Source organism: Xyrauchen texanus, chromosome 46 (assembly GCF_025860055.1).
Source record: "Xyrauchen texanus isolate HMW12.3.18 chromosome 46, RBS_HiC_50CHRs, whole genome shotgun sequence".
Lineage (NCBI taxonomy): Eukaryota > Metazoa > Chordata > Actinopteri > Cypriniformes > Catostomidae > Xyrauchen > Xyrauchen texanus.
Genome location: NC_068321.1, coordinates 16,005,192 through 16,028,431, shown reverse-complemented (window position 1 = coordinate 16,028,431; position 23,240 = coordinate 16,005,192). Strand labels below are relative to the sequence as shown.

The following is a 23,240-nucleotide window of genomic DNA, read 5'->3' as shown; positions in this document are numbered from 1 at the left end:
ATCTAGGATTCTGGACACGGCAGGCTCTATGGAAAGCCAACATGTGGCACAGACCTTAGTTATCATCAAAGGCTTCTCCCCGCAGTTTATTGTATCATAGACAACCTTGTATGCCTCTCTCCGCTTTGGTGAAATAGAGAACCAATTATGGGTTTCTCTAACAAGGAATTGCACACTACATGGAAGTGTGATTTTGGAGGCAGAGCTTACAGCTAATTGTAGTGAGTGAGATACATTATCTGTGCCAGTGCCAAGCAGGTTCTCCCTCTTGAGGCCACACTTCCCAAGAAAAGCTAGAACTGCTCTGGATATTGATCTGGCATCCCCTCCCTCCAGATCAACAAGGCCTAGGTAAGTGGCCACCACATTTCCCTTGTCCTCACTAAAATACTGACCTAAGATCCCAAGGTACTTTGAGACCCTTACATCAATGCTTTTGTCAAGGAGGAGGCTGTATTGGCTGTCAACAATATCAGCTACCAGTCTTTTAAGAAAATATGGGGCCAACACACCATTGATCATTTCAGTACACTTGGTACGGTGCATCCGAAAATGTTTGGCTCCACTAGAATCAGGAAAAGCAGCCTTACATGCCTGACAAATGTGGTCACACAAGAGAATGGAACAATGCTCTGCAATAGCCAGTGTCACTGTAGCCTCTGCCTGTTTCAAGGAGTAAGTGTTCTTTTTTTTTTTCTTTTTTTCTTTGTAGAAAATGGCAATGTAGATTGCTTTGCTTGGCTATATGGGTTGGACATTTCAGTGTGCTTCTGAGTTGACACATGCTTGTTAATGTCAGACAACTTGGCACAGAAGGCATCTTTAAGGTTCAAGACATTAAAACAAATGCTTCTTCATATTAGAAGGGCAAGTGGTATTGCGAATTCACACAGCAGAGTCAATCGATTCACCCAATGCCATGTCAGTCTCAGACTGATCTAAAATATTTTCTGAGTAGTCTGTCCTCCATTTGTACTGGAGCAATTTGTTTCATTTCACATGCTTGAGAGTTCAGCAGCTTTCACTGTCCCTCAACAACAACAACAACAGTTCATAACAGTAGAAATATGAGTAAAACCAAGGGTAAAAAGTTTTAAAGTAGGTAGTGTACCCATTTCATAAAATTAAATTATTAATCCCTTATTAATTACACCAAAACAGTGAGCAAGATATTAATTATGCAGTTATGTAAACTGTGATTCCCTTTATTTTCTAAGGGGAATATTTTTGTATTGAAAGGTTTATGGACTATTTTCAGTGTGACAATCATTTACTGGCGACATCTGCTGGTCATTTACAATTTCTGCAGTGACTAGATTGATAGATTGATTTTATATTTTGCATTGCGATAGGCAAGAGCGCCACAATTAACGCATGAAAATTGCATATCCTATCCTTTCAAAAGAAAAAAAATGGTCATTTAAATAGTTAAATTAATCCCTAACGTGTTATGTGCGTGTTATTACTAATGTTATGCTATTATTAATGTGCGCTATATTTGAGTAGCCTAGTTGATACATACCGAGACAACGTGCACCATGGGAGACTAGAACATAACGGTCCACACATAGCTCAACTTGCGTGTTACGACAGTAAGTCGCCGTTTGCAGATATCATACAAATGAATAGGGAGAGCCGTAAACCGACTCCTACCTATCGCAAAATTGTCCGTGTCTTCTCTTATAAAACAGCAATTTTATCGTCGTAAACTCCACACATAGCTCATTCTAAAGTGTTGTTTTGCGTAAAACATGTTGATGATTAGCGGACAGGCGATCAATTCATTATGAGATGAGCTGTTCCCTCCCAAAAGTAGTTTATTCAGCACACACGCACATATATATATGTATATATACACACACACACACACACACACAATTCCTCACACCACATAACTTTAAAATGAAAACTAGTGTCACACCGGAACCATCTTACTAATAATGCAAAGTTGCAGGGACATATTTACTGACGGGCCGTGCTCAGCGCTTCCGGATCACTGTTAGCAGTCATCAACAACAACAGCAGGTGCAACAAGTTTGTTTTATCTATCATACAACACCTTTTTAGATGTTCTCAGTGTGTTTTGAGAAGACTTGTCACTGGTTTTTTAAGCGTGAACAGATGATGGATTACCAGCCGCCCTTCTGTGACGGTGTTATGGGTCAACTGGTGATGTGCGCGTGCACGTTAACATGTTTACTTGCCTTTTCAGCAGATGCGTTTAAGAAAAGATATTTGCACATTATAAAAAAAAATTGGTATCATTATTAAACCGAGTTTTCTTTTACATCTATGTTTGTTCTAATGAATTTGACAGTTTAAGAACGATTTAACGGTTGCCCATGTTAATGTGGGACATTGATTTGAATGGTAACTGGCGATTACACTTGTCAGAGCAGTAATTCGCATGATGAATTATTTTATTTGCAACACTAAAGCATCATATGCTGATATGTGTCAATAATATACTTTCAATTGCTTTTATGTCTTTACAATGAATAATGGCTTGATGAACTAATAGTTTTGATTAAATTTCTCCGACCATAAAATATAACAAAGTGAAAGAATAATTATAGATTGGACATAAGTCATACTGGCAGTAAACATAGTGACTCGGGTTCAAATTCCTATCAATCAGGACAAATTTGAAGCTTTGCTGCTGATTGTTATGTATTTTTAACAGGTCTATTGATTTTTCTTTTGTAAATCACAGACACAATTTATTATATTGTTTTAAATAAATCAATACAAATTGCAACAATCTAACAGACAGTAATTGCAGTATAATCTACTGAATTTTCTGAGAAAGGTTTTTTTTCTTCTTCTCAGTAATTAAACCAATGAACTACATTTTCTAATGTTAACAGGCTTTTTAAATCATCAAACAATTTTAAGATTTAAGATCTTAACAAACAAAATCATTGTTGACATTCTCATGCTTTCTCAGATTAACATTTATTCCTACCCATTGGTCAATTTGGCCTTTGTACTTGCTCTCCACCAAAAATATTGCACTGTTCTGAAAGATCATCTTTTGGCAGTAGTCAAACATCACTGTCATGTACAGAGTCTTTGAAAAGTAGAAGATGCTATTTTAACAGTTTAAATAATGCAGGTGCTCTAAGGGAGTTGAACCCAGGACTGTATGCACGGTTAGCAAACACACTACCCCTAGACCAACAGACCTTCTCTGTGAAAAGTAAAAATCAACTTTATGAAGCTAATGTTTTTGGTATTATATATATATATATTTTTATATAAATAAAAGTAATTTAAGAGTATAGGCCTATTGACATATACACCCTGTGAAACCATGTTAAAATCACAAATACAAAGCGGGTTAATAATGATACCAAAATAATTTTATGATGTGTAAAATCCATTGAATGTATCTGCTGAAAAAGCAAGTAAAATTATTAATGCGCACATCCCCAGTTAACACGATCCCAAGTTGATCCATAACACAAGAAGCTCTGTTAAGAATCAACAGAGGAGCTTGACTTATGGATTGATGTCTCTGTTCTTGAGTTTCTAGTTTGTCCACTGTCCAAAAAAACCCTTGAGGTATAAGGTGTTCATAATTTCATAATATTCAAGCATACAAAAATAAAATAACGAAGCCACTAGAAATATTTAACATGCTGATGTTATGTACTGTGAGTTGGTACACAGACAGACAGATCGGTCATAATTGCCAATTCATATTATGTACACATCAAATTTTCTCTATGCATATTTATGCACATTTTACTTTTATCTAATATTTTCTTTCTCTGGAGCTTACTGAAACATTTAATTGCCAGTAATTAATGCTGCATGCTATACTGTTTTGCATTTGATAAATAAACTTTTGACTTCGTAAGCTGTGTCCAAAACATGGTGAGCTGCCGGACTAGACAGCACATACAGACATAGTATGATGCCTAAAGTAGGCAGCTCACTATGTTTTCAAGTGTAGTTTTCAGCTTAACATAATTTATTTTTATACTAATACATATTATATGACTGATATATTCCAGGTACAATGAAAAGTGCAATGAACTAAAACGAAGAGCTTGGAGTTGTGTATCCCATTTTTGATGGTATTCATAGCATGATTCGACAAGCTGCGCAATGATCCAGAAAACCAAAGCATCTGAAAAACCAATTGAATCCTGAAGTTCATCACCATTGGTTTTCTGCTGCAATGTTTTTCTCCCTGTCTACAGTGACTGTTCTTATTCCACTGATATCATTGTCTGGACTTTTTTACTCCGCAAGCATGGATGAAAATTTCCCACAAGGCTGCACAAGTACAAACAGTATATGTTTTTACAGTCTGCTGTTGCCAGTAACTATTCCTGTGTATGTTTTCTTTCACTTGTGGAAGTGGATGGGAATCAAGCTGTTTAGACACAATTAGATTATGGATTTAAATAGTAGAGACACTTCTTCTTATAACATAGACTACTTTAATTTGTCATCTAAACAATACTTGTTAACAAAATACACATTTTTGTGTTTATGCTTATTCAAAGTACACTGTAAAATTATAATTTAGAAGTTGAACTCTAATAGTGAAACTATGTAAACAATGTAAAATGCAGATATATTAAACAAACTGCAAAAAAACAATGCTTTGTGTCTTTGTCCTAAATGTGCACAAAACTCAACTAATTGTGTTACATCAAGAAACTAATTGTGGACTACATAAATCTGTAACCTTTTAGCTTTACAAATTTGGTCCAAACACATTTAATATAGCAGTAGCAACAACTGCTCTTATTTCTTTATTTTTGACTCCGCCTTTTTTTGAGCTTCATCAGGGGACATATAGGCTTCGGTGAGTCATCACCCTTGACCTTAAAAAAGAAGGACTCGGTCAGGCGAGTCTGAATGACCTTCAGCTGGGACAAGTCACCTTTGACCTTAGACACCACATCACCATCCTCACTTGATGTGTCTGATATCTTAGGCAGATTCACATAATCTTCAGTAGGGTACTTGGCTGAGATGATTGAGCTTGGTGTTTGTCTTGCTCGGTTGGGCATGCTCAGGTCCATTGGTTCCTCTGTGAACATGGATGTGTTCTGCTTCTGCTGAAACCTGAGAGAAATGGAGAGCTCTGGGAAGCTAAAAAAGTTTTCAGTTTGAGTAGCTGCCTCAGTTGTCAACCTACACGAACGGTTCGCTTGCTCCGTCACAGTTCTGGTTTCATTTCTACTTGCACTGCTGGAGAATTCTGAATATGGATCCAAGAATGATTTCTGTGTGATAAACAGATCTTGGCTATTAATTTCTTCAGCTTGGGATTTCGAGATGCTATCCACTACAAGCTGTTTGCCATTGCTCTTGTTTCCACAGCATACAGGTTGTCTTGTGACGGATATAGCAGAACTATCCAATTGTCCGATGGCAAAGTCTTCATCCTTAGCCTTTGTAGTTTGGCTCTGCTCAGGTGGCAAGTTAAAGCTGATGCTCTTTTTACTTCTGTCCTTGACCATCTCTTTCACACTTCTATGACACACAGTCTCAGTTGAATGTATTACCTCCTGATCAGGGGAGATATAGGTGACAGATTCCATATCCTTGGTGTGAGGTAGTTTGAGCTGTTTTTTGGATTTTGATTTTCTAACTTGCTGAACATCATCTTCCAACTTGTTTTTCTTCTTTGCCTTTTTCTTACTCTGGTGCATTTGTGTGAAGATAGCAGTCTCACTACAGCCATCGCGCAACAAGAAGTCAGGCTTGCACTTGGTTTTACTCCTTTCCTTTTTCTTTTTCTTGGATTTCTTTGCTGGAAATGGAGCCATTTCTCCTATAAAAAATGAGTCCTATCACCAAAAACAACAAGGTACAATGCATATGTTGATTCACGGCAGATTGATTCATTTAAAAGGATAATTCATACAAAAACGAAAAGGTTTATGACCTTTTTTTGTCTGCTGAACACAAACGAAGATTTTTAGAAGAATATCTCAGCTCTGTAGGTCCATACAATGCAAAAGAATAGTGACCAGACCTTTGAAGCTCCAAAAATCACAAAAAAAGGCAGCATATAGTAATCCATAAGACTCCAGTGGTTTAAGCCATGACTTCTGAATCGAAACAAATATGGGTGAGAAACAGATCAATATTTAAGTCCTTTTTTTATACTGTAAATCTCCACTTTCACAATCTGTCACATTGTGAAAGTGAAAGGAGATTTATAGTAAAAAAAATATATAAATATTTAAATAATTATCTTCTCACCCACACTTAGCATATCTCTTCAGAAGACATGGATTAAACCACTGGAGTCTTATTTATTACTTTTACGTGGCCTTTATGTGAATCTAAAAATCTTTGTGTTCTGCTAAAGAAAAAGTCATTCACATCTGGGATGGTAAGAGGGTGAGTAATTGATGAGAGAATTAAATTTTTTTTGTGCAAACTATCCCTTTAAATGCTGTATTTTGCCTATAAGGGTCTACTATAGCAAGTCATAGTGAGAATGTCAGTTTATACTCAATAATGTGTTTAAGTACTTGTTTCTCATTAATGTGTCCTTCAAAGTTTCCTATTTGACAATGGTTTCTGCCAGTAACACCTGCTGATTTGATACAAACTGTATGTTAACATTCTCTAAACTCAGATTTATGAATTAATTATTTATTGTGTGTACTGTGCAAAGGTAGCACAAAAGCGGCATCTTATGCAGAATAAATATATACACACACCACGAAAAATTTGCATCCACAGTAAACAAAGCATTTACTCTGAAATTGCAAAAGCTGACAATATTACGAATTCATATTCTAAATATGAAATTATTAATATAGCAATATGAAATTATGAATATTACATTCACACAGAACATTTCACGTATTTTGGAACTAGCACATAGACGGCTCAGAGCAGCTTTAATTCGACTGTGTTCCAAAACATGTATGACTTTAATATTACCAGAGAGGCTTCTATTGTAGTTGCCTTTCCTGTCAGACAGCTGGACCTAGAGGAAACAATAGTCCAGTTATTATAGGAAAGTAGACCAAAACATCCAGGCTTTATCTTTACATGTGTAACACGAGAAATATTCCGGCAAAGCATGTCAAATTTGTCACGTCGTTCTGCGCGACATTTGTTACAAATGTAGCAACTTGTCCTCTGAGACGGACATGACTAAATACGTGCTATTTTCTGTTAAGTTTAGATATTTAATGTATTAAAGTGTTCTAAACCTATGCAAACATGGAAACAGTGTAATTTACTTGCCTGATATATCAATAACCAAATACAGTCTGATAGTTTTCCGGCAATTGTGACTTGCGTTAAGTGCACCTTTGCGCATGCGCCGTAAGTACCGGAGTTTACGGAATAACACGTGAAAAGTTTTTTAACAGCATGTATTCAGAATGTCACAACCAAATAAGCCAAATGCTGAAAATACTTTACTGTGACGACGCCATCCATGAGAGCACTGCTAAACACGGTTCCCTTACGATTCAGTCCACTTGACGTTGCGTATCATATGGGAGTGCCTTCATACACATCCTGTTTGAAACCTCTCTCGCCAATATTCTAATAATGGCTATGGTGTTTGAGCCCCGCCTGTTTAGGCGCGAAACTGACCGCTATAAAAACAGGTGCACAGACACCATTTCCTCAGAATTTCTTCCTTCAAGAGAGCAATCATCTCTTGTCTCAAAGCCCTCTACCCTTCGCCGTCGATACACACGAGTCAGTGGACAGAATCTTCACAGCAGCAAGAAGACTCGCCGCTTTGCTGGTGAATGGACCTCAGCATCCTGATTCTCCGCAGCGAAAATCCTTTTAAAAAGCAATTGTGTTTGTGTGATATCCACCTTATTCTGCTCTAAACAATGCGCGCTGCCATGACGACGACGCCGGTTGTCAACTTCCGGTTCGTAGCGATCGACCAGTAAGTTACTAGCAGCGAGAGAATGAGTTCAGGTTCCACATGTGCTGTTGTTGGTTGTTTTAACAATTCAAAGAAGATAAAAAACTGTTTAGAAACTGAGTGCTTCGATCATATGATTAGAAGGAGAGAATGCCCGTGTCCGGTTCCGTATCAGCTACATTCAATGCCAGAGAGTAGACGTTTAGAGTGATTAGCTGCGTTAGCTACCTCCGGTTGTTTACATTTTACGAGCTCTACCGGCCTGCTACAAAAATATTTATGTTATCTGTGGGCAGCCTAACCTATATTTTTATGAATAATATGCCCATTATGAGTAAATGTGTTTACATTTTTACGAGCTCCACCGGCCTGACATATTCGTGTTATCTGTGGGCAGTCAACCTATGGTTTTTTTTTAGACAATATGCCATTTATGAGTAAATAAGTTAAAAACATGGCCATTAATGGTTTATGCCTTTGTCCACTAAATGTTACTGTAGATTTAATGCTATGAGTGCTATCGTAATGTGGGCCAGTTAGTTGTTAGCCTGAGCGAGGAAGAGCTTTCATCACCATTTATCATAAGCTTTTACTGTAATGTGGTCAGTGTGAGAAACATGGGCAGATGTTTAACATGTAGCCTATGTGCTCTTTGATCTGCACGATCTCCCTAATCCAGCAATACATGAACATCCGACAGTCTCTATCACCCCCGACTGCTGCAGCATAACCCAAGCAATAAGCTTAGGCTGGTTAGCACTTTGACTCCTGTCTACCTCTGCTTTCAAAAATACATAGTCTCCGTGCTTCAGCAAAGAAATGCGCCCGACTTTATTACTAAAGAAGTAATTGAAGGCCTCGGTCCTAAATGAATCCTCTAAATCTCCTCACGATCTACACCCTCCGAAAAAATAAAATAATTAATAATGTCAATATGGCTAACTCCTGGCCATAGCTTCATGTCATCCACCCAACCTGTCAATTTTGAGGGATGTGGCACTCTGATATGGTCGCCTTCACGATCTTTTGTGATTTCATCAGCAGTGTGTAGCCACCTACTACTTCCCATCTTGACAGAACAATTATCTTATACTTTAATAACTATAATCTATCACCGTAGCCTTTATGCGAGTGCTAGCATTCTATGTAAACAAACACTTCAACCAGAAGTAGAAAACCGTTTAGTCAGTTGAACCCGCTATGAATCATGGGAAATAGAACGGGCGAAGAATAAGGTGAATAAATATACATTTTCTATATAATATATTCTATATTATAATAATAAATCTCTTATAGAGACAGACTGTCCTCACTGTGAGGACATGAGTCTTAAGTCCCTTTGCTCACGAATCGCCCTCGTTCAGAGGAACGTTTCAGGCTCTCATGCCCTCCCACCCGCCTCTCCTGTGATACCCAAGGGTTCACACGAGGAGGCACGGCGGGGCCACGAGGTCGAGCAGGATGAATTTGAGGTGGATTTTGTCCCAGCACACGCCCCACGAGCCCCTCAATCTCCACAAAGCGCATGTTTCCCAGTACACTATGAGCGAGACGAGCTCCAGCCCTCTGAAGTAGTGTGCGGCCTCGCGCGGCAGATGTGACACTAGGGATAATAATGACAATGTCATTATGTCTCTCGCTGCATCAGGTGAGTGCTCAGTGGATGATGCTGCCGCCCCTCCCTCTGACGAGGGCGAGGAACGTGCAAGCGCTACTGAGAGGGGGATGCTCCGCGTCCTTACAAGAGTGGTCGAAGAGCTTCACCATGACTGGTCCCCCCCAGAGGAACCTGAACAGTCTTGCCTCGAGGAATGGTTCCAGCAGTCTGGATGCTGTCAAACGGCAGCATCCCACACAATTCTTCCCCGAAATTCATAATAAACTATCCAAGTCCTTGCACGTGATCTTATACAGGGCGCTCACGCAGTGACGCCATCCTCTTAAATGTGGATCACGGGATAGAAAATGGTTATGCCCAATTACCCCCTGTGGAGGAGGCAGTAGCGACACACCTCTGCCCAGCACGTAACATGTACATCCTTCCAAACCATGTCGACAAACGTCCGGACTGATGGGAAAAGCTTACTCAGCAGCAGAACAAGCTGGATCAGCACTCCACACAATGGCGGTGCTCCAGGGCAGAAATGAGTGATAAGGAAAAAGCCACTCTTTTGAATGTTCCAATGTCTCCAGCCGGCCTTTTTGGTGGCCTTGTAAATACGTTTGCTGAGTGTTATGTCGTGATTCATCAGCAGTCACTGGCCATGAGACACTTTATGCCCAAACGGAGAATATCACAGCCGGTTCGCCCTCGCTCTGTTTCGAGCCAGCGTATGACTAAAAGCCTGCTGCCTCACAGGCACCTGCGTATCAGTACGCACAGCAAAAGCATCCTGATGGGCACAACCCTTTGAAGCGGAAAGCAGAGCCTGTGATTCCCTCCGGGTCTGTTTCAGAAAAGGCTTGACTGGAGACACAAAACACTGTTCCCCATCTCCCCACTGTTGTTTGTTGGCAAAGGAATATTGTTGTTCACAATATTGTTCAAAATGTTGTTTCTGTGTCTTGCACTCAAATAAATGCAATAAAAAATGCAATAAGTGCAACAAAGAATACAGCATTTGTTGCAAATGCACGAGATGCTCACACATTCTCAATAAAGAGCCCCCTTTTCCTCTTAAAAGCACACACATTATGCGCAACTGCTTTCCTATAGTGAGCGTCGCATCATATCATACGGTGAGCAAACCAAATTGCCTTCTGTCCCAATATGCAGATGCATAACAAGCCCTAATGGGTATTTCAGAATGGGTGCAAAAACAATCGAACATGGTTATACGATCCAAATTTGCACACCGGCCACCCCGTTTCAGTGGCGTTCTGTCTTCCACGGTTTCATCCGAAGACGCGCCAGTGTTAAGAGCTGAAATACACAGTCTCATCATGAAAAACATGATAGAGATTGTGCCAAATTGTCAAGCACTAAAAAAATATATATAAAAAAAGTTTTACAGCTGTTATTTTATTGTTCCAAAGAAAGACGGCGGTCTTCGGCCAATCCTGGATCTAAGACATTTAAATTGCGCACTTATAAAGTGCCTATTTAAAATGCTTACTCAGAAATGGATCTTATCGCATGTATGCCCACACTATTGGTTTGCGTTGATAGATCTGAAGGATGCGTACTTTCATATCCAAATTGTACGACATCACAGGATGTTTTTGAGATTTGCGTTCGAGGGAACAGCGTATCAATTCAAAGTCCTGCCCTTCGGACTGTCTCTGGCTCCGCACACATTCACAAAGTGCATTGGTGTGGTTCTCACCCCTCTGAGACTGAGCGGCATACAAATCTTGAACTACCTCGCCAACTGGCTGTTACTGCCGCAATCAGAGAATTTGTAATGCCAGCACTTACTGCTTACTTACAGTTACTGCTTCAGCCATTCTACAGTGTCCGTCTCAGTTAAAAGTGGGGAGAACATTTCCACTGAAACTTGTTTCAGTAAGCATTGGGATTTGTGGTGGCGGCATCCGTCATTCCATTAGGTCTCTTAAACATGAGACCTCTTCAGTGCTGGCTGAAGCGCCATGTGCCACAACGTGCTTGGCACCAAGAATGCATGCGCATCACTAGTTCAGACAGAAATATCAAACTGTCATGTCCTGGTTCGTTGTGGCATATATAAACCACCAAGGTGGAATTCAGGAGACTTCACCCTCAAACTGTATTGAGGATTTCGGAAATTTCTGGCAAATCTGAAATCGATCTATTTGCCTCAGTGGAGAATACCAACTGTCCCCTCTGGTACTCGAAGTCCCAAGTTGTTAGGCAGAAAGTGGTGACCACGGATGCTTCCAACACAGCTTGGGGGGCAGTGTACGATGGACGCCCAACTTTTGGCACCTGGACAGGTGCGAGGAGGGCATGGCACATTAACCGCTTAGAGCTATTGGATGTAATTCTAGCCTTAAAGGCTTTCAGTCAGAAATAATGAGCTGTCATGTCCTCGTTTGCTTAGTCAACATGGCAGTTGTGGCATATATAAACAGTGAATGCGGAATTCATTCACCACCCCTGTCGAGAATGATGCGTCACCTCCTCCTATGGAGCGAGCATCATCTCTCCCTAAGAGTGACATATGTTCCAGGCTGCCTGAATTACGGCTTGGGCCTACTGTCACGCTAAGGGGTGATACCGGGTGAATGGAGACTTCATCCTCAAACTCTACTGAGGATTTGGGACATATTCGGCAAAGCAGAAATCGATCTATTTGCTTCAGTGGAGAATGCCCACTGTCCCCTCTGTTATTCGAAGTCCCAAGCCCCACTGGGAAGGGACGCAATGGCACACAAATGGACGGTGAAATGCAAATATGCATTTCCTCCGGAATGCCTGATCCACTCTGTCATATGCTAAGTCAGAGAGAACAAGGAAACGGTTCTATTAGTTGCACTGAAATGGCCCAACCAGCCGTGGTTTCCAGAAATGATGGAGATGCTGTACAGCAGTGGGGATTTCTTTAAGACTGCAAGGGAAGCTCAGCTTCCCCTATAATGTCAAAAAAATAATGGTCAAATAGGTACTATTGTGTAAACAATTTATTGACTAAAAATGCGTTAGAAAACGTTCATCTCGAAGATGAGTTCGTTCAGAATCAGCTACATTACATATAGCAGGTCGGCTGACTCGATTTACTTCTCATACATTCCCGTAGCGTCAGTGCATTTCCCTGTTGAAGCTGAGCGTCCATTGACTTCAATGGGGCTGTTCTGAACAGTTTTTTTCAGTGCTCCGAAAATAGACGGTCATTGGATAAATGCTGCGATTATGTCCCGCCCACGGACGCTCAGCGTCTCTGGGGGTGAATGAGGAGTGGGCTGGCCCGGACTCCGGGCTTCCGCGTGATGATTGGAGGATCTGTCGAAAGACTGCATCTCCTTTTGATTGACAGCGAATCTGTACTATAAGAAGTCACTGAAGCTATTTTGCGCTCAGTCCCATCGTGGATTTCTCAAGTGTAGTCGAAAGACAAACTGCTGCAACCTATTTCTTTATATTTGTTTGGCGAAATTGCTAGTCAATTTGCATAATACATTTCACACAATTATACACCACATTCCTTGTTTCAGTTTTACTAAGTTTAATATATTTTGTTTTAGAGCGTTCGTTCGTTCGTTCGTTCGTTCGTTCATTCATTCATTCATACAGTAGGCTAGGCTAGCGTCGTACGGGTGAAACTGCGCACGATGGCAGACGGTGCTAATATTGTCGACCTGATTTTGGCGAAGCCATTTGAAAGTCTTCCTTACGAGGAAAAATTTAGAATTAAACAGCAGGGCAGATCAACACCTAAGATTGATTTAGTGCAAAAAATAGGGTAAATAAGTTTATAATGTAGGCCGAAAATGAGCTTCCCCTCATTGAAAGACCAGCAGCCGCCACTGCTGTACAGCTCACCATGAGAAATACCACTGAGGAGGGATCTCCTCTCTCAGGCACAAGGCACAATCTGTCATCCCCAGCCCCAGCTTATGGAACCTGCATGTGTGGCCCCTGAACGGAGCGCACTACATGCACCAGAACTGACGCGTTCTGTCATGAACAACATTTGACAAGCCAGAGCACCGTCCACAAGATGCCTTTACGCACTAAAATGGAAAGTGTTTACTGATTGGTGTCTCTCACACAACAAGGACCCAGTAAACTGCCCCATACATGAAATTCTAATATTTCTTCAAGAGTGATTAGATGCAGGACTCACCCTGTCAACACTCAAATTGCATGTGGCAACTATATCTGCATATCACACATAAAACCGGCACCTCTATAGGCAAGCATGATTTAATCATAAAGATCCTTAAAGGAGCAAGACGATTAAATCCACCTCGGCTGGCTACAGTCCCGACTTGGGACTTAACTTTAGTCCTAAAAGCTTTCGCAGGTCCCACCTTCGAGCCTTTGGACCGTGTTAATTTGCACATGCTCTCCATTAAGACTGCACTACTACTGGCTTTGGCCTCAGTAAATCGGGTAGGTTGCATGCACTATCAGTCACAATTCATGTCGAGTTTGGCCCCAGTCTTTCAAGAGCCACTGTCAAACCCATGAAAAGGCTATGTACCAAAGGTCCTGACCACACCCTTCAAAGTGCAGGTGGTTCACCTTCAGGCCTTCTTACCTCCTCCATCTAATTCAGATGAGGAACAATCATTGCATTTGTTATGCCCTGTGGGAGCTACACGCATACGTTGAGCGTACCACTAGTTCAGACTGTCTGATCAGCTCTTTATATGCTATGGATGATGCACAAAAGGAATATCCTTCTCCAAGCATAGACTTCTCACTGGATTGTCGATGCAATGACACTGGCTTATGAGTCGCAGGGTCAGACTTGCCCAATTGGTGTTAAAGCACACTAGAGGTGTGTCCTTACAAGACATATGTTTTGCAGCAGGATGGTCCTCACAAAACACATTCCCAAGGTTTTACAACCTAGACGTAACGTCTCTTTCTCCACAAGTCCTCTCTCTTTAGAGCACTTGCTATTCATTGGTCACATATATATATATATATATATATATATATATATATATATATATATATATATATATATATATACTTATGCCCTTCCCTTTAAGTTCAGGCTCCCCATCATTTACACAACCGCCTGCATTCAGGCCGCTATGTATGTATATAAGTATTATATAAATAATATGACTCTCTTGTTTCCCTTTCATCCTGTATTTATATATAATTTGTTCTGTACTGTCCTACAGTTTGTGTACATTACAGATTTACACAGTACATTGTTGTTGGTATAATACTTAAGTCGCACATTGGACATCATTCTTGTATTTATTCCATACATGTAACACACATGTTTCAGCTGTACCTACTACATTAATATCCTGTTGGCCAGTCATGTGGAAATAAAGATTGCATTCTATTATATTATCTTCTATTCTATACATGTACTGGTTGTTGAAGCATATGTTGTACCCCTGAAGGTGATAAGCAGACTATAAGTTAATGATACTTAAAATATCAAGAAACTCATATGAGTTTTAATATTCAGTAACTCACATCATATTGCAAATCTAAGCATTTAGACATACCTCAGAGAGGTGACAGAAATGTATATTCTCTCATCATTTACTCACCTTACTGACATCCTAGATGTATATGACTTACTTTCTTCTGCAGAACACAAACAAAGATTTTTAGAAGAATATCTCAGCTCTGTAGGTCCCTTTTTACCATAAATTCTCCTCTCTGCCCAGTATATGCACAATATATAATTTTTTGGAGCTTTAAAGTTCTGGCCACCATTCACTTGCATTGTATTTACCTACAGAGCTGATATATTCTTCTAAAAATCTTTGTTTGTGTTCAGCAGAAGGAAAAAAGGGACTGCACATTTGGGATGGCATGAGGGTGATTAAATAATTAGAGGATTTACATTTTTGGTTGAACTATCCTTTTAGGGGCAATAATTGCCAGTGGATTTGATTTCCAGGGCCTTTTTTTTTTTTTTTTTACATACAACACTTATTATTGGTTATACATTCAACAACACTCACATCTGAGACTAAAGAATAAAGATATAAAACAGCTACGGGTCACTATATTGTCTGGCATCCATGACTAAACACAGGTAGGCCAAGAAAAGGATAGTGCGAAATATATCAAAGGTTTGCTAACAGATAAAAACAGAGGAATTTACTACAGGGACATTTTCGTCCCCACATTCTAGGACACTTTATTTATTTTAACGAATCTATTGTTGAACGCTGATGATTTAACATACTTTTTTTTTTTTTTTAAATGCTATTCTATTATATGTAATGTTGTATGTTATGAATGTCAGCTCATGTAATAAACATTTGAATAAACCTTGAGGCAAACCACAAATATCGACTCTGTGCTACTTAATATAGATTAAATTCACTTTGTCACTATATACAGTAGATAAAGACCTGCATTGCTTTAACACCTGTGACATGATTGCATTGGGTGGCCTTGTATCAAGCGGGTTTGAAATTTGTCATAAGGTCTGAGACTAGTCGAGGCATGTCGCAGGAGTGTGCACACCATTGGTTGTGAGATCTGGGGCTTTGCCGACTCAAAACATCAAAGGATTTGAGCTTGAGTCAAGTAGTGTGTGCTAAAGGTGACTTGATCTTTCTCATTTCTCCTGAATAATCATGTGTAGTTGTAACACATTCTGCTGATGCATGACATTGCTTACATTGATAAAGCATGAGGTAATGAGATCTACAGTTTTGGGGGTTGAAGTTCTCCCCTCCCGCCCACAAAAGGTCTAAATACTGCCTAGGATTGTTAAGATTGTGTTTGGGATGTTATGCAGGGGTCAAAGGTCTATTTGTTTGGTGGGTGTCATCTAAACAGGCCATGCCCACTTCAGTCCATTTCAGTACCACAAGAGACCATGATGGGGTCAACCATCTGAAACACGCTGGCCTTGTCAGCCATAAATTTTGTGAATCTGGTATGTAAACAACTTTAATTGCGTGCCACCTGTGAAGTTTGTTTTACAGAATGCCAGTAAATGAAACAGTATTCTCATCAACAGGTGCAATGCACAAGATCATTCTACGCCAAGAGACATCTAAGCAGTATTGGATACAGCTTATGTATTCAGTTACGTAGCTGGTTATTGCATTAAAACTCAGATATTGGGTGACGATCTATCTTGTCTATGATAATTTACACACTGATAGGTTGCTTATTCCCTCATATGTCATCAGACTGCCTGCTCCCTGTCGTCATACCCCCTTTTCTCTCTTGTCAGAAGTAGAAGACATGCTCACAGCTTCGAGAGAAACCCTAACCACACTGCAAGGGAACATCTTATGGGTGAGTCCTGTTTAGGTACTCAAACACACTCTCTGAGTCATGACATGGGTCATTCCTAGTCTACATTTAGAAATCTTTGCTCATAGTTACCTAATCTGTCATCAAGTGCCCATAAAAGTAGGACAGTGTCCACCACCTTCCCGGGTGCCCCTTTGGACACCTGTGACTGCTGGAGCAGGTTCTTTGGCTCACCAACTGATGGAGAAAACATGTAACACATGCTATGAGTTATAACCTCTACAGTTCTGCAATATTTGTGAGGAAATTTGGAAAGCCTTTTTTTAAATCCACACAATAATTCTTATTTCAGAGAAGGATGGTGTTATTATATATTGTGTGTGTGTGTGTGTGTGTGTGTGTGTATATATTATATATATATATATATATATATATATATATATATATATATATATATATATATATATATATATATTATTATTATTATTATTATTATTATTATTATTTATTTTTTAATACAATGTCATAGCCTTGCTTTACTCAAATGAGTTCATTTTTGTGAGATAGTTAATTGAAAAATCTTACAAACAGACGTTCCTAAAATAAGACTGCATTACAGGGAAACATGTAGATTGTGAGATACATTTTTAAAGGCAGTCTAAGAGACACAAACACTGATACTTTATCTTTCATAATTTTAAGACGTAAACAGCATTGAGAACTAAAGCTAGGATAGTTTAATGATGCGCGCTAATAAAAGGGTTGGTACAGTAGTGGTCTTCTAAAACACACACAAAAAAAATCCTTTTGTATTAACTGTTTTTAAATAACTTTGCAGTATTTATGTGTGTATTTGCTTGTGTAATTATTAGTGGAGGAGATTAAGGAAATAAACCTTGCTCATTTACGGTTCAGAAGTTCTAATTCAGGGGTGTCACGTCACGCGCATGCTTCATCAAGGAAAGGGAGTGACATCATAACCAATAATGAAGGCGGCTCATCAATGGCAGAGAGCTATAAAAGGAACCCAGAGTGACCAGCTCTAATGTGATCTGATGCACCAAACCCTGCAATACTACCCGTTATTTAATACCAGCAGTGGTGAGTGGCCTACTATTTAATCTTTTTCAATATAGGCCTATTATAATATGATTTTGGCAAAACGAAATATTATTAGAATTGTGAAATCAACACGTTACATGATAATTGAGTAATTTTATATACATTTCTGTTTAATTCGCAGGTTCAAAAATGGTTTCCTTCACTCTTGGACTTTTGGATAGAACAACTGTATTTTTCTTCATCTGTATATTATTATGTTCAACAAATGCAGAGAGCAAGCCATTGAGGTAAGTATTTAATTTATATATTTATACATATTTTTTTTATATTTTTGACATAATATTTTTTCTCTTAACTGATTAAAAGCAATACAAAAATATATATATATTTTTTCGATAACACATTATAGCCAATTTAAACAAATTTCTGCTCATATATATATATATATATATAATTTTTTATGTCATTTAATATGTAATTTAATTTAAAATTTCTTTATGATAAAAAAGCAAAAGGGCAATCAATGAAGTACAACTAATGCACAATCTTGGGGTGCACAAACACATGGAACTGAGGCAAGACTGGCTTCAGATGCAACTGCGGACCATTCACACAGCCTCAATCAAGAACGTTCCGGAGAGAACAAGACTCCTTCCGAAGATTATTCCCAACCTGAAAGACCTAAATCCAAGGGAAACTGAAGATAGCATTACTAATCTGGAAAAACTCATGATGAACTCTCAATGAAAACAGAATTTGATGTAATGTGGTACTCATACTGTTCTACATTTATATTTATTATTCTATTAATTATGTTTATTTTTTATACAGTGTTTATAATTTATTTATATTTTTATCTACAGTATTTTTTCATATTTTAGCGGCTTAGCCGTATAACTTTAAAGCTCAAAGCTCTTATTTAAACTATTAATGAGTTCTTTGGTCATAAGGCATATAAGCTGAACCCAGAAGAACCAAATTCAAACGAATAGGACCAAAATGTTTCTTACAGAAAAATAGACAAAGGCTTTTTTTCCCAAGATGTATTCTTGTTATGGCGACAGTTTAAATTAAACAATACAAACTTCTTCTTTTTTTTTCACTGTCTGGATGTAGTTATGTGCTTGTCGTCAAAATTATAAATTTTTTAATGTTTTCAAAAGCAATGTCTAGATAAATGTTATCATAATCTGTCTTCTTAAGTAGCCTAGCCTATTTCTTAAGAATTATCTCGGATTGTGCACTTAACCTTTATTAAGGCGGTAACATTTATTTTGCCTTGCTGTCATGTTATCTTAATTACTTTCTTTTTGGCTTAATTAACACTAACAAAAATTACTAAACGTGACAAAGAATCTATAAAAGGGTTCCAGAAGTTAGTCATTTTAAAGCTAAGCCTATAAACTGTAAATATTATTTATAAAAGCCATAGATAACACATAATTATTTGTAATTATTCAATGCGTTCTATTTTTGTTACATCGCGCCTTTTATGGAAGTAATATTACAATGATTCAAAAGCTGCGCGACTCAATCGTTGATTGGAGCGTGAGGTGGTTTCTATGGAGACGTGCGCGTATTCTCGCGATATTCAGCTAAGTTATCTCACTCCTTGTTTCGCTATGTGCTTTAGCATATCTGTCCAAGATGAGTGATGATGAGCAACAAGCTGAAGCCGATTCGTGGAAGTAAATAACCTGCCAGATATTAACATTTGTCAGAGAGTCCACTTGTACACTTTGTGGCGACAATTCAGTGTTAACTAGAGACAGGTGAGAAATCGTCACTGTAACAAGCTAGCTGACAAGCTAACTGAATAGCTGCAGTAAACTATATACTTTGCCAGAAATTATTATTATTATTTAGACAAACCTTTTAAGGAATGTAGCTCAACAAATAGTTAATGATATAAATGCTTGAGAATTGTGCTAATCGTTTCCTGTGTACTCGGACAAATAAATGAAGACGTGTCAAGAAATGTATCTGTTGTATTCGTCTAACAAATCTAATATGTTCACATTGTTCATCAGCTTACTTCTTAAAGCACCATAGATTCGGTCTATGACAGTCAATTAAATAAGTTGATGACGTGAAACTAATTTCTGTCTAGATCTAATACATTATAAAAGAGAATACATAAAAATGCAATTCACAAAAACAAAAACAATAACATAAATACACCTTCTATGAAGAACATGTTTAATATTTCTGATTTCAAAGTCATTTAGATATTGGTGGGGTGGACTCATTAATAGCTGAGATTCTTTAGAAAGTAATAATACAAAAAATGAGTAGGTCAGAATAATATTTTATTAATGTTTCCTTAAATTTTGTTTTAAAACAACAACAAAAAACTCTGAAACCAGTTACAGCCTGTGTCATAATCAAATGAGTCTGCCCGTGAAATCGAGCACTATATGACAATAACTTGACTTGCTTCACATAATTCATGTTTAATATATATTTTTTTAAATCATGCATTAAGAAATGCTTAAGGATAGTTGGTTTTTAGCTAAATGTTCTTAAATGTACTAAAAACCTGCTCAGGAAACAGTTATTTTCCATCATGATTGCATATGTGAAATACTTTGTAATATTGCGGTTCAGTAGGCTAATTCTGTGGCACATACTGCCAAATGTAAGCTAACTGAAAACAATAAGAAATGTGTAATTTTACAATCTGTAGCTGTGGTAATATACTATTATGTGTAACATGATATAAAGGTCATTTAAATGTCATAGTTACAAAGTTACATTGACATACAGTTGAGGTCAGAAGTTTACATACACGTAGGTTGAAGTCATTAAAATGAAAACTGGCAAGTTGTATAGGACATCTACTTTGTGCATGACACAAGTCATTTTTCCAAAAATTGTTTTCAGACAGATTGTTTCACTTTTAATTTAGTATATCACAGTTCCAGTGGGTCAGAAGTTTCCATACACTAAGTTAACTGTGCCTTTAAGCAGCTTTGAAAATTCCAGAAAATGATGTCAAGCCTTTAGACAATTAGCCTCTGATAGGAGGTGTACCTGTGGATGTATTTTATGGCCTACCTTTAAACTCTGAGCTTGACATCATGGGAAAGTCTCAAGAAATTTACATTTATGCATTTGGCAGACGCTTTTATCCAAAGCGACTTACAGTGCCCTTATTACAGGGACAATTCCCCCGGAGCAACCTGGAGTATAGTGCCTTGCTCAAGGACACCATGGTGGTGACTGTGGGGATCGAACTAGCGACCTTCTGATTACAATTTACGTGCTTTAGCCCACTACGCCACCACAACTCTAAAGAAATCAGCCAAGACCTCTGAAAAAAAATGATGGACCTCCAAAAGTCTGGTTCATCCTTAGGAGCAATTTCCAAACACCTGAAAGTACCACATTCATCTGTACAAGCGATAGTACGCAAGTATGAACACCATGGAACCACACAGCCATCATACCGCTCAGGAAGGAGACGCATTCTGTCTCCTAGGGATGAATGTAGTTTGGTGCGAAAAGTGCATATCAGTCCCAGAACAACAGCAAAGGACCTTGTGAAGATGCTGGAGTAGACAAGTATCTATATCCACAGTAAAACGACTCTTGTATCGACATAACCTGAAAGGCTGCTCAGCAAGGAAGAAGTCACTGCTTCAAAACCACCATAAAAAAGCAAGACTACAGTTTGCAAGTGCACATGGCGATAAAGATCTTACTTTTTGTAGAAATGTAAACTTCTGACCCACTGGTAATGTGATGAAAGAAATAAAAGCTGAAAAAAATTAATTCTCTCTACTATTATGCTGACATTTCACAGTCTTAAAATAGTGATCCTAATTGACCTAAGACAGGGAATGTTTTCTACCATTAAATGTCAGGAATTTTGAAAAACAGAGTTTATATGTAAGGTGTATGTAAACTTCTGACTTCAACAGGATTTTGGAGGATTTCTACTCGGGCAGTGAATATTGTACTCATTAAAAGTTCTATGAGCCAATGGAATTGCTAGGAATTGCTATAACGTCAGATGTGGACCGATTTTCATGGGCGGACTCATTTTATTACGACACCGGTCCAAGCCTTTTAGGGGCCCTAAAAAAAATGAATGTGGGGGTCCCCTAAAGTATGTTCGTAACACTACTTATTATGTCTTTGACAGTGTGGGTGGCAACCTAGTGGATCGGAAGCCCTAAGCAACTTTAGTTTGCCTATAAGGAGGACCGGTACTGAGTGAAACAATGTGTTTTAAAATATTATTAATATTTGAAAAACTTTTTTTTCCACCAGATCAAAGTTATGTGGTGTAACCAACTTATAGGTAGCCATTTTGGTGTTAATGTTGACAAAAAACATATAACAGATATGACCCATTTAGACTGGGTGTGTGTGGTGGGGGTGGGGGGTTGGGGGGGGAGGGGTTATATTTTGACTTTTTATATGAAAAGGCACAATTTTGTTCAGGTCATATTGTTTAACCCTGAGAAAACTAAATATTCTTGACTAAAGAATATATTCTATTAATATTAAAAAAAATTACCTTATAAAATTTGTTGAACAACCATCTACGGACATATTGGAGAAAGAATTGCCATTGGCTTATAAATTTATGTTTTTACTCACCAGACTTTTGACAACATGTTGGTGTAATGCAACTGAAAACTAAAAAGATATAAAGCAAATCAAGAAGGGCATCTTCAGTATGCATTTCAATTCACACAGTATAAAAGGAGGAATTGTACATTTTGTTTTATATTTCACTTTTCAGAATTTAAATTACATTTTAGCTTGTTTTAAATTTACAAATTTCACACATTCTATCAATTCATATAATGTCATGAATGTGCATTTGTAATAATGATAAAAGCTGTTGTCACTATTTAAAATTTTATACACATTTTTAACAAAATATTCTTAAGGTTGGAACCTAATAATGAACATAGAATTACATCTAACAATTATTTTTAATAATGATATTATAAAAATAATAATTTAAGTGCTGCACTATGCAAAAAGTTTACCAAACCCTTGCATAGATGCTGCAAGAGCTAATTTGTTAAATGCTTTAATATTTACTGTGTTTTTCTAAAGTGAAAATATTATTAATTATAATGCATGATTGTGCCTTTTAAATAAAGTATTTATATATTTACACATTTATTGTACTTGCTACATTTACCTTAATGCGATTTACATTGATGCGTTTAACAAGTGCTAAAATGTCTCTAAGAGCATGGACAGCTCAGACAGCAAATGCGTATAGTTAAATGAGCACATGGTACGTTAACAATAGATAATTTGCAGTGTTTTACCTCATTTGTGCAATGTGTTATTAGAAATAATGTTTCTTTTTTACCTTTTTGATTATCAACTGACTTAATTGCCTGGTATTTATTCAGTAAAAGGATCTCGGTGCTTCGCCACTTCACAACTCAATCACTAGCGAATTAAATCTTAATATTTACTAACCAGTGG

General features: G+C 38.0%; 2 protein-coding genes across 2 annotated transcripts in view; both read left to right on the top strand.

Moving 5' to 3' along the window:
* The first annotated feature begins 1,905 nt into the window (after positions 1 to 1,905).
* Positions 1,906 to 4,598, top strand: LOC127638574 (phosphatidylinositol N-acetylglucosaminyltransferase subunit Y). Its single transcript, XM_052120153.1, has 2 exons — positions 1,906 to 2,025; positions 4,020 to 4,598. The coding sequence occupies exon 2, from the start codon at positions 4,187 to 4,189 to the stop codon at positions 4,400 to 4,402; it is 216 nt and encodes a 71-aa protein (XP_051976113.1). The 5' UTR covers positions 1,906 to 2,025; positions 4,020 to 4,186; the 3' UTR covers positions 4,403 to 4,598.
* Positions 4,599 to 18,529: 13,931 nt separating this feature from the next.
* Positions 18,530 to 23,240, top strand: part of LOC127638624 (BTB/POZ domain-containing protein 10-like) — a 30,031-nt gene continuing 25,320 nt past the window's right edge. The window contains exon 1 of the mRNA XM_052120229.1: positions 18,530 to 19,552. The gene's annotated coding sequence lies outside the window, so the exon portion shown is untranslated. The remainder of the gene's footprint in view (positions 19,553 to 23,240) is intronic.